The sequence below is a fragment of the Leishmania infantum genome, chromosome 22 (assembly GCF_000002875.2).
Source record: "Leishmania infantum JPCM5 genome chromosome 22".
NCBI lineage: Eukaryota > Euglenozoa > Kinetoplastea > Trypanosomatida > Trypanosomatidae > Leishmania > Leishmania infantum.
The window spans coordinates 303,462-319,851 of record NC_009406.2 but is presented as its reverse complement, the minus strand read 5'-3'; the positions used below and the strand labels follow the sequence as shown (position 1 = coordinate 319,851).

The 16,390-nt window shown below is 62.6% G+C and overlaps 5 protein-coding genes across 5 annotated transcripts; all 5 read right to left on the bottom strand.

Moving 5' to 3' along the window:
* Positions 1-440: 440 nt before the first annotated feature.
* LINJ_22_0720 (conserved hypothetical protein) lies at positions 441-809 on the bottom strand (the record flags this gene model as incomplete). Its single annotated transcript, XM_001465567.1, has 1 exon — positions 441-809. The coding sequence occupies one exon, from the start codon at positions 807-809 to the stop codon at positions 441-443; it is 369 nt and encodes a 122-aa protein (XP_001465604.1).
* Positions 810-1,939: 1,130 nt separating this feature from the next.
* On the bottom strand, positions 1,940-4,057 carry LINJ_22_0710 (conserved hypothetical protein; the record flags this gene model as incomplete). The annotated part of the gene is made up of 1 exon (XM_001465566.1): positions 1,940-4,057. The coding sequence occupies one exon, from the start codon at positions 4,055-4,057 to the stop codon at positions 1,940-1,942; it is 2,118 nt and encodes a 705-aa protein (XP_001465603.1).
* Positions 4,058-5,376: 1,319 nt separating this feature from the next.
* On the bottom strand, positions 5,377-6,216 carry LINJ_22_0700 (conserved hypothetical protein; the record flags this gene model as incomplete). Its single annotated transcript, XM_001465565.1, has 1 exon — positions 5,377-6,216. The coding sequence occupies one exon, from the start codon at positions 6,214-6,216 to the stop codon at positions 5,377-5,379; it is 840 nt and encodes a 279-aa protein (XP_001465602.1).
* Positions 6,217-8,579: 2,363 nt separating this feature from the next.
* Positions 8,580-11,423, bottom strand: LINJ_22_0690 (hypothetical protein, unknown function; the record flags this gene model as incomplete). The annotated part of the gene is made up of 1 exon (XM_001465564.1): positions 8,580-11,423. One exon carries the CDS (start codon positions 11,421-11,423, stop codon positions 8,580-8,582), a length of 2,844 nt encoding a protein of 947 aa, XP_001465601.1.
* Positions 11,424-13,984: 2,561 nt separating this feature from the next.
* LINJ_22_0680 (3'a2rel-related protein) lies at positions 13,985-15,832 on the bottom strand (the record flags this gene model as incomplete). Its single annotated transcript, XM_003392446.1, has 1 exon — positions 13,985-15,832. The coding sequence occupies one exon, from the start codon at positions 15,830-15,832 to the stop codon at positions 13,985-13,987; it is 1,848 nt and encodes a 615-aa protein (XP_003392494.1).
* Between the last annotated feature and the right edge of the window lie 558 nt (positions 15,833-16,390).

Below are 16,390 nucleotides of genomic sequence, written 5' to 3'. Positions count from 1 at the left end.
CGGGGAAGCCATGGGAGAGCAACCAGCACCAGCACTACCAGTAAATCGCTGCATACGTCCTTTCTATTCTTTTTTCAGCAAGCATGACGTCGACCCACACACACGCACCCGCTGACGCCCTCTTTGCCTACACAACACATCCAGAAAAATGCACACACACACACACACACACACACACACACACTAAGAAGGTCGGCGTGCATCCCATGATTCAAAAAGAAAACAGATCGACAGCGACTCTCTTGAGCACCCACGGCCTGTGACTAGCACGTGTGCAATGCTCAGCGGCATGGGCGAGTACGTCAGCATGTAGAGCGCGCCTGTCTCTGTGAAGGTGTGCGACGTGCAGCCGGCGACACACAGAGAAAGGGAGAGAAAGAATAAAATAGATGAGCACGAAGACGTATCGCTTGGTGTCGTCAGCGGTGCACGCCGCCTCTCTACTTCACCTGCTTCTGGACCTGCTCCATGATCATCTTGTGGAACTCCTCAGCGCTCTGGCGCGGCTTCACCACTGGCTTCCCGCACAGCTCGTAGGTCGACGATTCGGCGTTGTGCGCGAGGTTGCTCAGAGCATCCGTCGCCTCTTGCACTTCGAAGAACTTCGACTCCGCTACCTCCACCTCCGGTGCTGGGCTGCTCTGACTATCCTTAATGCGGGCCGCAGCGATGGCCTTGTCCTCCATGATCTTGCTGCCAGCGCCGCCGTTACCAGACGCCGGGCCAGTGGTGGGGCCCTGCTGCTGCTTGTACTGCAGCACGCGGGGGCTCACCCACTTTCCACCCGACGCCTTGCTCGCAGACGACATGACGATGTCGCTTTTTCTGAAGGTGTGTGTGTTTTCTTACCTGTCGTGCCTTTGTTTTTTTTTTCGGCTGCGTCACGGCGCGTGACTCTTCTCGTCGGCGCGCCTGGGTACCTGTTCGTCCTCGCGTCTTCTCGTGGAGGTGTGTGTGTGTGTGTGTGTATGCTTTGGCGTGTGCGTTAGCCGGCAACGCACAGGAGTGTTCCCTCTGGAGGGTGTGGGCGAGGAATAGCCGACAAGGAGCAGCGGTTTATGTGTGTGTGCGCGTCCAGGAGAAGTTGGGAAGGCAGTGAATGCGTGCACGCGCTTACTCACGGCTCCAGCACGGGGACAGACGCACAGGCAGAGAGAGAAGCCAAAGAAGAGGAGGTGTGTGGTGTGTGGTTTGTGAAGAGTACAACCGCACGAGCACACAGCAACAGAGAGGAGGAGACACAACTGAGCCCCGAGCGGTATATGTCGTTGTTGGATGGATGTGATGGTGTTGGATCGGTGATGCAGAGGTAGAAGAGACGTTCATGATAGGAGAGGGCGGAGCGATGAAAAGCGCGAGAAGAAAGGCAAGACAATGACGCAACGAAGCAAGCATGGCAAGCACCCTTGCAAATGTGTGTGTTTGGCAAGGAACGCACCGCGCATGCAGGCAGCACCGCTCCCCGCCACCCTGCTCGCCGAAGAGCATGGGCATCGGGGCTAATGTCCTCATCGTCCATGCGCACACGTGTGCGGAGGATGAGAGGGTTACCGCACAAGTTGGCTTTTCTCATCCTCATCTTCGCTGAAAGCTTCATACGGAACCGAGTTGCTTCAGCGCGACGCTCTCCTTCACGCAACATTTGTGTGTTGGGGAGGAGGGTGGGGGAGGGGAGTGGTGTGTTCATCCAGACTCCTCCTTTCCCTCACTTGCCTGGGTAGAGAACCGATGACAACAACAAAAAAAGCAAGTACAGTGACTGTGTAGCCCGGCATCGCTACACACCTGCGGCTGTTCCGTCATGCGCGACGTACAGAATCGAGAGGAAAGCCGTCCAAGCGCTGCCGCGTCCCGCCGCCCTCCCCTGTCCACACTGATGTGCACCTTTTCCATGCCTCTCTATCCCTCCCTCTTGGCGTCAGCAACTCGGGTAGCCTTTTCACACCCTTGACAACCACACACGCCACGCATCCGTATCGCGCCGCAGGTCAGTGCAGGCCAACCGCTCCATCACTGTCGTCGGTTCGTCATCCATCTCCAGCTCCGTCAACGGCTGCGTCAGCACCGTCGTATGCAGCAACGCCTTCATGTGCGAGACACTCATGACGCCGTTGATGGCGGCGTGGCCTGCGGAAGACGCCACTGTGGCTGTTGCGGCTTTACGCCCTGTGAAATGGCTGATAGTGGTTGCGTACCCATCGTGGTCATCCTCGCCGCGGCGAGAGCGATGCGTCGACGCAGGAGCGTCGGTCTCTGCCCCTCCCAAGGGGCCTTTCGAATACCTGCGCACCTTTGCAGCAGTCGCACTGCCGTTGCCGCCGCGATCGCGGACGTCGACGCCCTTGGTCTTATCCCTCTCCACCGCCTCGTTGCCTTCATCGTCGTTTTCCTCGTCATCGTCGGCGGCGGCTGTTGTTCGGGACAGCTGTGCCTCATACAACTCCACCTTCCAACGCAGAAAGCTGTACGTGCCGCGCCGGCGCGACATGGCAGGCCACATCGACGCTGTGGTAGTGACGTTCATTGGCGATCCGCCGCTGTTGCTGCCGCCGCCTTTGCCGGCGCTCCCGGTGGCACTGGTGGTGGGCGAGGGAAGGCTGATGAAGTAGTCATTGCTAGTGCAGTAGAGGTAGGCCCCGGCGAGGAGAGGCGCACCCCAGGGAAGGTTCGGCTGATGATGTGACGGCACAAGGGCGCCTTTTGGGAAAGCAAGCGCGACAGCCGCAGGTGAAGGCGACACAGATGCGGCGAGGTCACACGAAGAGTTGGACACTGACGGCACCGCGCTGGCGCCACTGAAGCCGTGCCCAAGAGTATCCGCTCTTGTGCTGGATGCGGCAGACTTGTCAGACGCTGTCCTCTCCGGTGTCGGTGGCAGTCGTTGTTGGCGCCACTGCAGCCACAAGCGGTAGACGGTGGCACGCCAAGCATCGCGTCGTGCGTCGCCGCTGCTTTCAAAGGGCACGGCGGCTTCGAGGGAGAGGATACGCTGCAGCGCTGCAGCTGTGCGCTGCGACTGGGACCATGTGCGCCACTCGAGGCCCACTATCTCGTGCTCGATTTCACGCCGTGCTGGCTCGGCGAGTCCGACACCTCGTTGTCGACAGTGGCCGCTGCAAGCGTACCTTGTATGCATGGGAGCAGTGCCCGCCTCACCGCTTGGCGGGTCTTCGGCTGAGGTAGCCACGGAGGTGTACGGGGCCTGGGCGCGCTGCGATGGCCCCTGCGCGTCGACTCGGGCCGCCGATGCGTGCAGCGCTGGCACACCTGCCGCCACCAAGTCGGCCAGCTGAGTCGCCGACAGAGAAAAGATAGAGTCCTCTCTGATGCTCTGCGGTCGCGGAGGAGCGAGGGGATGAGGTATGGCACGTTCAGCGGCATCCGATTGGACGACAATCGATGGCGACGGCACTGTCGATGGCGATGCCCCATCCTTGGCGGCAAGGCCCTCTGACTTGACGGCCGATGCGGTGACTATGGATTCGTGCCGCACGGCGTCTCGCACGCGATTCAGAAGGTGCTGCACGCCAGCACCACCGTACTGCGCACCGCTCGCGGCTCCTTCGCCGCCGCTGGCTCTCAAAGGCGGCGCGCGCTGTGCTGGAGCCGGCTCGAAGTCGTCCAAGGTGAATACCGGCGGCACCTCGACACTCCGCGGATGATGAGGCGCCGCAAAGTTCGTCATGCCTGTTGGTGAGCTCAGAACGAGTGCGTCGCGTCGTCCAGCGGACGACGACGCAACGAGCTTGCTCTTACCTTTGGGGAGAGCGAGTGCTGCGGAAGCCACGCCCGCGTCACCAAGCCCGCTACCTTGGCTGCGCATCGTGTGAGAGGAGACACCACCTCCGCCGACACCACCACCAGTATTTGCATAGAGCTGGTAGAGAGAGGCGTAGGGCACGTCGTCCTGCAGCCACTGCGTGAGCGGCGCCTCCGGCCAGCTGAAGCAGTACGACTGCTCATTCTCCAGCGGCAGAAGCTGCAAGCGCTCATGGACGGTGACTGCACGTTCCTCGGCGGAGTCCAGGGGCCTGTACCGCTTTCGGGAGGTGCTCATGCCTGTCAAGTCACCGGGACTCCACACCGCTTCGGCGGTGTTGCGCTCCTCCCGTGGCTCGCCTTTATCTGTATTCTGCTTGCGTCTCTTCTATATCCGTCACCTCTCCTGTACACAGCCAAACATGAGAGGCGGCTTGGTTGATGTGGCGCCTTTCAAGTAGGCCCTTAGCTCTTTTCGGCTCGTGTGCGGTTACTGCGGCCCCTGCGAACGAGTCCGCCTGGACGCACGTATATCAACGCACGCGTAAGCACGCGCACGCCTCGTACCCTTGTGTCTGAGGTGCGTATGCCTGTGCGCCTGCTGTGTCCGTTCCACACACACGCACACAGAGAGTCGCTGAGGGTCGAGGAAAAGGACGAAAAGGAAAAAAACAAAGGTGGAAGACAGGGAGAAGCGAGTAACGCACGCACGCACGCAAAGAAGACGGATATGAAGCCCAGCGCATACAAGGCAAGCATGTGAACCACCGGGAAAGCAGAATCAAGTGTGCCGAGTTAGCACAGTTGCTTCCCCTGCTGCACGTGTACCACTCGTGCAGCAGCCGCAGCCGCAGCCGCAGGACTGTCTACACGCTCTTCCTCTCGTCGATTCACCCGTACGGAGTTCCCCTTCCCCCCCGAAAAGAGTGCCCTGCGAAAAAAAAATGCACTCGATGCTCTGCACCGTGCGCGCCAGTGCCGATGCCGTTGTACTCGCAGGCCTCAGCGCCTAAGCGCGAGCGAGTGCGTGCGGGCGCTTAGGTGCGGCTTGTTGGCCTTTTAGAGGTCGTAAGTAGTGAGATAACGAACAAAGGACAAGGCCGCGAAGGGTAGAAGCCACACGAAGCGGGAGAGAGAGACAGCACAACACGCACTCGCTCAATCGTCCAAACCGCGTCGTCGAAGCGACGCAGCGCTTTCACGATGGCGGCCACCACAAAAATGCTCTTTTACTTCCGTCAGCGGCTTGTGAACAGGTAAAGAGCACGCGCATACACACACGCGTGCGCACACATGCGCAACGCCCCCCACCACCACCACCACCACCATAACGAAAACAGAACAACCGCAAGTGTGTGTGAGAGAAAGGGCGAGCAGAAGGAAGAAAAATTCACGGCGACAGCAGCAGTCGCAGGCGAGAGTCACCAGACGCCGCGCCGCCAAGGGTTGGAAAGAACTGCGTAACCTGTCTCCTTCCACATCCCCTCTCTGCTTCAACGCCGCTGTGGCATCAATGGCAGAAGCATCGTCTGAGACCGTCGTCCAGCTCCATGTCACTCACTCGTGCGGAAACCCCGCGCTCAAGGTACACAAACAGACGCACTTATTGTATCTCAGCTAGATACCTTCAGCAGTGATGGCGGGCACGTCCAACATAGTCGGCTCCGTCCGCAGCCCCGCACGCTTCATCGTCATGAGCGATGCGTACGGGATCGCCGTGCGGTCTGGTAGCACCATTTCCGGATCCTCGGCAAGGGTCAGAAGCAGGTGAGACGACTTCTTTGTCTTCCAGGCATAGTAGCCACGACTGCGAATGTCCACCTGCTTGTCTGTAGGCCCCGGCATGCAGGTTATGTAGGCAATTCGCAGGTGCTCCTTGTCGAGTCCTTTGCCCTCCGCCCCTTGCTGCGCCACCTCTAATGCTCGGAACACGGCCATGTGGCCCTTACGCGGAGATAGCTTGCACTGCGCCATGGCCTCGCGAACTGAGAGTCCTCGGAGCACGCTCAGCTCAATGTCCAGCTTTTTCCACGCAGACGGAACAGCCTTCATCATGAAGCTGTACTGCGGCAGCTGATCCTGCGCCTTCTGCAGCTCCGTCTCCAGTCGCTCGCAGTACATCTTCCAGTTCACCTGGTACATGACGCCATCTTCCTCCACCAAAGCCCAGCGATCCTCCGTCACACGCTGGCTGTTCACCACCTTCTCCCAGCGGTTCACATCCGGCAGATTGGACTTGGTGATCCAGAAGGAGCGCCACAGCGTGCGGTCGAGTAAGATACGTGGGGTGCTGCCCATGTGCTTCTGAATGGCAAAGGGGCGGGTGGAGTAGTACTGCCGCTTGTACCACAGTTCACGGGCGTAGTGCTTCTGCGTCGCGAGGAACTGGCCGCCAACGTTCTGCCGCTTCGGGGCAGGACGGAGACCGATGTTGTACCGAGGGGCTGGCTTCGGCATCCTGCGCTCACGTGAAGTACTGTGTGTTTGTGTGTGTGTGGGGGGGGGGCTTGGCCGGCCGGTGAGCATGGGAGGGCATGGGAGGGCAAGAGCAAAGATCGCGAAAGAAATAGAGTCAGAGAGGATACGAGCAAGTGCTCCATCGCGGAGGCAAGCAGCATCGCCGGAAAACTATCTGGCCATACGCTGGCCAAACGACTCGGGTGCTGGCCATCGATCATCCCTTGCCGAGAGCATCGACAGGAAGCCGAAGGACGATGGAAAGAGCTGGCTACACGCACGGCTCAGCATCCAGAAAGTACGCTGATATTCTTTGTTATGCTAAGCGGGGCAAGCAGGGGAGGGGCTATCGCCCGGGATTTGCTTCGGCGGTGCCGGCGCATACTTCGCCGGTGCTTCCTGAAGCCACCGCTGCCCTTCGTGAGAGGACTCGCTGTGACGAAACACGGATCACCTCATCGTAATCCTGCAACAGATTTTGCTCCTCCGACAGCCGTTCTTTGACCTCCCTCCGGCCCTCGCACAGCGGGGTAAGGGTGCCGCTCGCAAGTGGCAACGCCACGTCCTTCACATGCGAGCGGGCGAGAGACGAGCCCGGCGCGGAGTTGCACTCCTCAAAGGTACGCGAGTTGCGTGCCGGCAGGGTTCAGTGAGCCGGCTGTGTAGAGGAACACAACGTGCTCAGCGCCGCGCCCACATCCACTGCCGCTAAAACCCATTCAGCTGCTTTCTGCGCATGCAGGATGGGGAGGGGTGGCGATGGTCCGTCACCAGGGCGACTTTTGCCCCAACTGGGGGAGGGGGAGGGTATTCTGCCGTGAAGCGAATGCCTCGTGTAGGCCAAGGCTGGAGGCGGGCGGCCAGTGTGGATCTATCTGCTATCCGTACAGACAGGTGATGTGCAGTGGACGGTCATGTGCAGGCCAGAATCCTCGCTGGGTCACTGCTGTCGTGCGCATGCGCTGTGAGAGACTGATAAGCCCGACCCCACCGCGCGGAGCTTGCGACGTGGCGCCTACGGTACGCTGGCTGAGTGTGCAGAATCGCACGCGGTCAAGACAACGGGCATGCTGTCCGACGCCTTCTCCAAGATTCCCGCGATCCGATGCGGCCGCAGAGCATGTGGAAGGTACAGCGCACCCACGACCTGCTGGCCTACTGACGGAGAGCACGAGCCCGTTAGCGCCGCCGAACACGGCATATTGCATCGCAGCGAAGCGTCGCATGGTGCTGGAGGCAGCGACGAGGGAGTGGGTCGAATTCCAGGTGGGAGGTCTTGCCTGCATGTAGATCACCGCCCCCTCCAAACTGCGGCGCGAGAGGTACAGTACCCCCACCGGTAGCGTGCCGTTCTGCTGGCGGTTCCGTGCGCCCGCGCCTTGTTGGCGATGGTGCCGCCCCTCAGGGAAAAGCTCCTCGAGCAGGCCACCTCCACACGAGTCTTTTGGAGTGGCCCCTCCACCCCCACCACGTCTTCAGGGTACGCCACGTCGATGTGCCTCACCTCCATGTTAGTAGGGGAAGGGGTCTGTGGCTCTGCCAGCGCAAGAGAAGGGAGGATAGCAAAGAGCGCGAGGAGCACACGAGGCATCAGCACACACACCAGCGCATCCCAGCGAGAGAGCGCAGAGAAGCGGAGATCGAGGAGTCTCTAGAGGGCAGTCGCCAAGCAGCCTGACTTCAGAGATCCGCTTATCCGCTGGACTCTCCGTGGGTCACTCCGAAGACCAACACTCCGTTTAGCCCACCTTCCCCCTCAGACACACCTCGGCTATTCCTGCACCCCTTAGCGGCGTACGCCCATCGCCTCAGCGAAGAGCTGCGCATCTTTCTATATAAACACACACCCACGCAGGCACATGAAGAAAGAGCGAAGGCTATGCAGGTGAGATTAAGAGTGTGTATAACGACACAGCCTGAGCGCCTCACCGTCCCCGACCGACAGCATCACGGAATAAGTGTGCATCACGCCAGCCTGTCGGCCTCTGAACGAGAATGCTCGTGCCGCCGTGGCGGGCAAGAACCGCCCCCCTTTCCCTCCGATGGCCCGCTGGCAGACCCAAGTCTCTACAAGAAGAAAGGGCCACCAGAGCGCCTCAGCGGTGCACTGGAGGACGAGGAGAGCAGCAGCACAGACACGGAAAGCGCGCCGTGGCCCACAGCACGTATCACGTCCTCGTCTCACCTGCGCTCCCCAATGGGTTCAGCTCCCTGCGGCACCGCGCACTCAAGCAGAGCAGCAACACACACACAAAAAAAAGAAAAAGCGAAGGCCTAGATTACAGTTCACCAGCGAAAATGCATGCTTGCACAGGAGGCGTGTTGAGGCTAAATCACCCGCATGGCAGCAGCAGCAGCAGCACTCAGAAGCCCCACTGCACCATCTCCTCCATGTCCTCCATCTTGTCGTACGGCAGCGGCATCCCGCTCAGCAGGTCGTGCTCGGAGGCGCCGTGGGCCCAGTGCGTGTGACGCACCTCCGCATCTGCCTCCGACAGCACCAGCACGCTCGCAGCGAAGTCTTCGGCAGAGGCGGCCTCCTTACGCCTGCCGTCCTCCTCCATCGGCACCACCGCGGCGACCGTGGCCGCCTCGGCTGCCGTGGGCGGCCGCACCAGCGACTGCGCGGCGGTGTCCAGCAGGTGCTCCGCGAAGTCTTCGTGCGCCAGCAGCTCGGCCGGCACGGCCAGCGCGAGCGGCAGCTCCGTGAAGCCGCGTGCACCGGTGTGCAGCGTGCGCGCGTCGATCACCACCGCCTGCACCGCGCGCAGCGCCACGCGCCGCCCGCGCAGCTCCACCAGCGCCGGCGCCTCCCACCGCTCCACCAGCGCCGGCGCCTCCCACCGCTCCACCTCCACGTCCTCGCGCGCCAGCCGCAGCCCCGCCACCACCACGTCCGCCACGTCGCTGTCCGCCGGCAGCGTCACGCGGCGAAGCCGGTCAGCCGGCAGGCTGCAGCGCGCCACCGGCAGGAAGTCGCGGTAGGCGTGTCGCCGGTCCGCACGCGCCGCGCGCAGCGACACGCCGTCCGCCGGCGGCACCAGCACCTGCACCACGCGCCGCCCGCGGAAGTTCGGCAACGCGTGCCGCAAGCTGCGCAGCAGCGGGCAGAAGCCCTCCTCGTCGTTGCTCACAAGGATCAGCGGCAGGTGCATCAGGCGCTTGAAGTTGAAGTCCACATGCGCAAACTGCAGGTCACGCGTACCGCTCTCCCCATCAATCCTCCGCGATACCCGCAGCTCGTCCGTGCCGCCCTCCGCCTTCGGTGCGCTGCGCCAGTGTTGTTCCAGCAGCATGGGGGTCGGAAAGAGCTCCTCCAGGAAGTTGCGGAGCGTTTCGCCGATGAAATTGAGGTTAAACTTAGAGTTGATGTTCGTGAACGATGTCGTATTTCGATAGCTGCGGATGCGAGCCATTCGTCGAGCATTGTGCTGCACGTCATCATCGAACTCATTATAAGCGGCTTCCTTGAGCTCTTCGCCGCGGAAAGTGGCCGGCGCGCAGCCGTCCTCGTTGTCCAGCGCCACGTCCACCACCGGGAACACCGGCGTCTCGTTGTCCAGCGGCGACAGTCCGGCACCGCGCTGCATGCGCCACGCCTGCTTCGCCATCAGGTACGGCAGGTACTGACTCGACGCAGCCCACGGATGCCGCAGCATGTGCGCCGTGTGCGTCGATGGCGGCAGCAAGTCCATCGTGGTGCGTTTGCGCTCCATGAACATGTTCAGGTTGAGGTCCGGTGCGTAGCGCTTGTGGATGTAGCCCCACATGTTGCGGCACTGTGGGTAGGGCGCGTGGCTGTCGAGCCGCATGCGGTACTTGCGCAGGCGCGGCTGCGTCTTGAACACGCGGTGCGTCGGGAACGGGTGTCCAGCGAAGCGCGCCGCCCAGGATTCGAGGTGCCGCATCAGCCCAACGCGAGCACCTGATGAGCCGGCAGCCAGCTTGCGCTCCAGCTCCACCCTGCGCATCAGCTGAGCAAAGGCTGCAACGTCACGCGCGACATTCGCCCCTGCCTCCGCTGGCGGCACGGGCTTCGGTTCTTCTTCCACAGGTTTCGCTGTTTCGAGGTAGTAGCGCGGGGCGATGAGGTCTGCCGTCACGCGGTCCAGCACGCGGCGACCCCAGTGCACGAGCGCCGGCATCTGCGCCTGGCCTGCCCACGTCCACTCGCTGCTGCCCGGCGTCGTAGACGGCGGAGGCGCCAGCGCAAAGGTGCCCGCTGCATCCGCGGCCCACGCCGGCTCGCCCTGCGTCGACACGCGCGGCATCGCACACGTATCGCGCGCCAGCGCTCCTTCAGCGGTGCCCCACGCGCACTCCGCCCACGCGCACACAGCAGCGCTGCTGTTGCTCGCGCACGCCGTGCTGGTGGCCCTCGCACCACCTTCCGGCGTCGCCACGCTGCTGCGCGCGTCCACGGCAGCGGCGAAGGCGGCCCACGACGCACGCACGACGCCGCGCCGCACCACGGCTGCCTCGCCCTCCACCGACGTCAGGGCAGCAGCAGCAGCAGCCGGCTGCACAAGCTCCTCCAGGTCCGCTGGTGTCTTGTCCAGATGTCTCTGAAGGCTGTACGAATTTTGCAGGACTGCGCGCGGAAAACCAGTTGCATGCAGTACATCCTTCGGTAGGTCGTCGGGCCGTGAAACTCGTAGCACTGGCCCGCCGTAGACGTTTACGAAGTCGGTGATGTCGACGTCCTTCATGATGAGGTAGTCGTCGTTCATGTAGATGAAGACGGAGGACGCGTTGCGCAGCCGGTACACGAAGGGCTCGATGGAAAAGCTGTTTGCTGTCGTCAGCGGCGCGGGCGGCATCAGCGCGCGCTGGTCCACAATGTGGATGCGCGTGTAGTGCAGCGTGCCGGTGTGCGCCTCCTTCACGAAACGCGCCTCGGCCGTGCCGAGCACCCTCGAATCGTCGCCGTCAGCGGCGTCACCCGACGCCTCAGCGCGCGCTTCGGTCGCCGTGGCAGCGGCGTAGAGGGAGCGCATGAAGAAGTTCCTGCTGTGGTTCAGCCACAGCGGCACGTTGCCGTACGGCGCCACGACGGCCATGCGGCCACGGTGCCAGCTGCGCGTGTGTTCCAGCAGCCCGCGCATGCTGTGGCGTAGCTCGTCGCAGTCTGCGTCAATGTCGTCCGGCTTCACGCTCTCCAGGTCCGCACCCAGCGCGCGCAGCAGCTCCATGTTCGTCAGCGTCATCTCCGGCGGCGGCAGCGGTGCGTCCTCGACGCTGCGGGGTCCGTTCAGGTGCGTGGCGGCCCACCACAGCGACGCCTCCACGCGCTTCATCGCGCCCTTGCCGGCGCCCACGTCCGCTAGCAGCTCCGACATGGCGCACGGGCTCGACGCCGACACGAACAGCAGCTCGGCGATGTAGCGGCTGAAGGCTTCCTCGGCGATGTGCGGCGCCTCGGTGTCCGTGTCAGCCGCGCGCTGCATCTCGAACCACAGCAACTGCACCGACGCGATCATGTTCCCGCACTCCCACGTCTTCGCGAACGGCTTCGTGTAGCTGCGCGTGATGTCGCTGCCATTGACGTAGGAGTAGATGAAGTCGAGGTGTGCGTGACGCTGCAGCAGCTCGTCGCGCGTGTAGCGGCGGTAGTGCGTGCGCAGCCCCTGATCCGCCTTGGTGAAGTCCGCGTCGGCGTTGCCACTTCGGCTGGAGGTGGTACCGGTGGCTGCTGCTGCTGCGGCTGCGTGCGGCACGGCGAGAGGACGCACAGTGAAGTTGAACGCGCCGTTGACGGCGTGCCGCGGCGCGGCGTCGCCGAGCTGCCAGTTGGCCTCGCCGTCGAGCCACGGCGACGGCGCCAGCGGCGTGCCGCGCTGCACGCTCCGCGGGGCGGCGCAGAAGGCCTCGTAGGTGCTGCGGCCCACGCCGCTGCGCCGCCGCTCGTCCACGCGCATGCCGCCGCGGCCGAAGGTGCGCACCACGTAGCGGTCGCGCTCCACGTCATGGTGCATGTACGCCGCGTGCGGCGCGCCGGTGTAGCCGTCGTAGCTGCTGGCCGTGGGCCGGCCGCAGAAGTGCGCCAGCGTGCGGTCCGACCGCGGCCCGTACGGACTCAAGGAGCGCGGGTCGTGCACGGGGGAGACAAGCGAGGACCCCATCGACGTGAGGTCGAAATGTGTCTCCTGGTAGGTTCGCAGCTGTAGATTATGGGGATTTCGGTGAAAGATGTACAGGTGAATGAGACTCGTGACGGCGCACATGTACAGCAGTACATAGGTGATGCCCGGCACCGTGAATACCTCCCACCGGCGCATGAGCGTCGTGAGGCACCACACAGTCTTGCGGATGCTGCGGGGCTCTTGCCATATCTCTTGCGCTGTGCCGCGAACCTCGTTGACACGGGCGGCGGCGAAACGGTAGCATCTTGGTAGCACTTGCATGACGTACTCGACCAGTTCGTTCATCACCAAGGCTGCAACGTATGCTGGAGGTTGCGACATGCTCATTCGCACAGTGCCGATGCCGAGCACGTAGGGGACGGCGGCGCTTTCCTCCCTTTGCGCAGTATTAGGGTCCAAGGCTGCTGTGACTTGGAGTCCCCTCCCTCTCTTTTCCGTCGATTTCGCAATCAGGTGGGGATGTAAGAGGATATGTGTGTACGTGTGTGTGCGTGTGTGCAGATATCTCTGAGTGTTGCCGACCGGTCGAATGCTTTCTGGCGTACTCCCGCACTGCAACCCGTGCACCCAAGCCAGCGCACACGGTAGAGGAGCACAATGACGTAAGCAGACAAACATTCGTGGAAGAGCACAGAAGATGAGAGAAGCACACCCCTAACCAGTGCAGGAAGGAGATGGCGCATGCGCAGAATCATGAACACGAGAATTTGCACGTGCGACGGGCCATCCTTGTCGAGGAGGGCACGCACCACAAGACAAAAACCGACGACAAGCTGGCCGCGAAGCGTGAGCGAAAAGAGGTCACTAGTAGGGTGGAAAAGCGCGCGTAAAGACCTTCATGCCAAAGCCAGCGCACGCTTTTCGTTTACGGTGGAGGAGGAGCAGCCTCGCTTGAGTGTCTCCATTAAGCCATAAAAGCACGAGTGCAGCGTCCCTCTATTCGGTCATGTCAAAAACCCAATATCGCGTGATGCGGCGCTAGACGCGCGCGCCACAGCAGTGCGCCCATTCAGTCATTTGAGCACGGGCCTCTGCCCTAAACTATACCCAGCCCCCGCGTCGCAGGTCGTCTCATAGCCGCTCACAATCATGCCGATCGCCATGTGGTGCATCCCCTTCGGGGTGGCTCGGGCCTCCCACCAGTAGGCAGTGCGAGGGCCCGGTATGGGACGCACTCAAGTCTCGTTGACACTTCGCCCGCCACATCGATGACACAAGCCAGCTCACTGTTGCAGTTAGCTCCGACGCAACACCATCCAGGACCTGGCCCTGCCACTTCTGATGGTGGCGCGGCATTGGCAAGGATAAAGGAGGGGTCGCCTGGCTTCTCCCCAGAGAAAGTGGAGGGGGTACTGGACCCTGAGATGCCACGCGCTGAGAGAGGTGTGTGGGCCCCTCCCCCTCTCCGTCATGAGGGGCCGCAGCAACGAAAGGAAAGCGGAAAAACGTCCTGATGCGTCCCTCACGCTCTCTCGGAGAAGAGCCCACGTAGACACTCGCGCATGGACAGACGCCATCGCTCCCCGCACGCAAAACCACGATGGCGACAAACATGAGACCGCCTGCGTTGATCGTATCACCTTCTTTTAGCTAAGAGAACGAGGTGCTGCAGGGCATGTGGCGGATTAGGCGCCAGGGACGTACACGCCACCGCTGTGGCGTTGCGACGACCCTTCATAATCGCCGCACTCCTCGTCCTTGTATTCCTCATCGAGCTCTTCGTCATCCTGGAAGGCGTGCTCCTCTTCCAAGTCTTCCTTCTCGGTGTGCCGCTCAGCACGCTCCCTGCCCCGTGGCACAGGCGCTGCCAGAGCTCTCGGCCCTCCAGCGCTGTCTGCCACATTGCAGCTATCCCTGTTGTCACCGCGCTGATGGAACTCACGGCCTACCTGCAGCGGCGCAACGGCGAACGAAAGAATCTGCTCAAAGACCGACTTGGGCTTGCTTACGACGGCGTTGCCGCTCTCGGCCTCGTTGCCCGAAGCTAGCCGTAGGCTCTGCTCAGCAGCACCACCGCCGCCTGGCAACGCCGACGGCGGCATCTGCGGCACACCACCCCCGCTCTCTGCCGTGTAGCGACCCAGCAGCACACGCGTCGTCTCGTTGAAGTAGTGCAGGTCGTGATCCAGTGGATGAACGGCGGTTACCACGGAGCTGGTGACAGCGCCACCCCTCAGGTGCGGGCCAGCTCCAGACGAAGCCCCGGCACCCGTGGCTCCAGTGCCGGGTAAAACGCTCGAGGTGGCATGCGCTTGGGCAGAGCCACCCGCAACCCCAACGTTGCCGCCACTGACGCCTCCGTTCACTGAATAGCCGTCGCTACGCTCCTCTTCATCGCTGGACCACATCTCCGGCCCTGCGGCGCCCGATTCACCGCTTACCGGGCTCGCAAGACCATCGCTGCCGCCGTTGCCAGCGCCCCTCGCCGGGATGACGGCCGCTTCGGCAGCAGCCACAGCCACCCGCCGGGCACGTTTGCGCTGCCGCGTCTCCGCGGCCTGCTGCCCGATCGGGTCGAACGTGGCGTCCATGCGAACGCAAGCAGCGGTCGACGGCGCCAAAATGGAGAAACGCGCGCCGTTGGCGCCGATCTTAGTTCTGCCTGGGGTGGCAGCGTCGAGGTTCAGCCAATCGCCGCCCCTGACAATGTTGCCCATGTCCACGTCATCCACCTCGCCGGGTTGACGCGTGCCGTTGAGACGCAAGCCCTTTACCTTTCGCTTGTACCGCGTGCGGCGGCAGACGCACCACATGGCAAGGGCGATGATAGCAGCGGGCACCACGAGGGCGATGAGACCGAGGAGAGCGAGGCGCATCGCAGGTGCGCGGCGCGTGCCGAAGTTGTCGGGAGGGGGTGCTGACGATGAGGGGGGCAGTTCTGTGCCCGCGTCGCCTTCACCGACCAAGACGACAACAATGTCGGCCGCTGAGGGCAATAACGACGACCTCCTCAACGATGACACCGCGGACGACCCCCGCGGCAACGGAACGGACAACGACGACGAGGAAGCCGGGGTCTCTGGAACCCTTGCTGCTTTGCTGCCCCTCCCGTTAGCGCCTGGGCTGACGCCGGAGCTCGAGGAAGACGGCACGGATGCAGAAGCGCTCTCCTCCAAGGCGAACACATCGCCGGCTTGCGAAAAAGTGACGATGTCGTCAACATCGCCGTCAGCCCGCGCGGCGGCCACCACAACAGCGGAACCCGTATGGTGCGGTAGCGCTACAGGCTGCAGCAAGGGCACAGTGAGCGGTGGCGCGCGTAGGCCCTTCCCCCTCCCCAATACAGCGCCGTGTAAGGCAGAGACGCAAAGAGTGCCATGAACACCGTCGCCGCGGGGTGTCGTCACCACCGCCGTCATAAGTGAGAAACTGCACAGCAGGGCCACAAGCAACAGCGCCCGTTGAAGCATTCGCGCCGTGGAGACGCGAGGACTGCGGTTGCGCTGCAGCCCTTGATGAGGCACGGGACACATGGTTATGCTTATGTGGGCGTACCTATCGTTGCTCGTGCGTAAGGACTCGCAGCACGATTGCCGCCGCACTAAAGAGGGAAACAGCCGGGAAGAAACGTCTGTGGGCGTGTGCCGGGACAGCGGCACAGACGCCACAGGCAGAAGGGGTGAAGGCAGCGCACGCGGGAAAGAAAAAGAGGCGCAACCCCTCTTCCAGTGCCGATGATGCGCGGCGCCAGCAGAGAAGAGAGACGGTGGTGTACGAAGCACACAGCGCACTCCCCCTCCCCCTCTCACTCTCCCAGCATCACCACGCAAACGTGCGCGCACACTCAAATGACGCCCTCGTGTGTTTTCCTCTGTTTGCGGCTGCTGAAGGCGCACCGCACGCGTCCTCGATGCGCTCGGCCAATGAGCTGCGGATGCGCTTTGCACGCATTACTCCGCGGGCGGCTTCGACTTCTCCCCGCGTATCCGCGCGTGTATGCGAGTTGCCGGATGCCGAAGCCTATCGCTGCAGTGTGTGTGTGTGGGGGGGGGGATAGAGGGAAGGGTAAGCGGTGTATCAAGCAGTGGGAC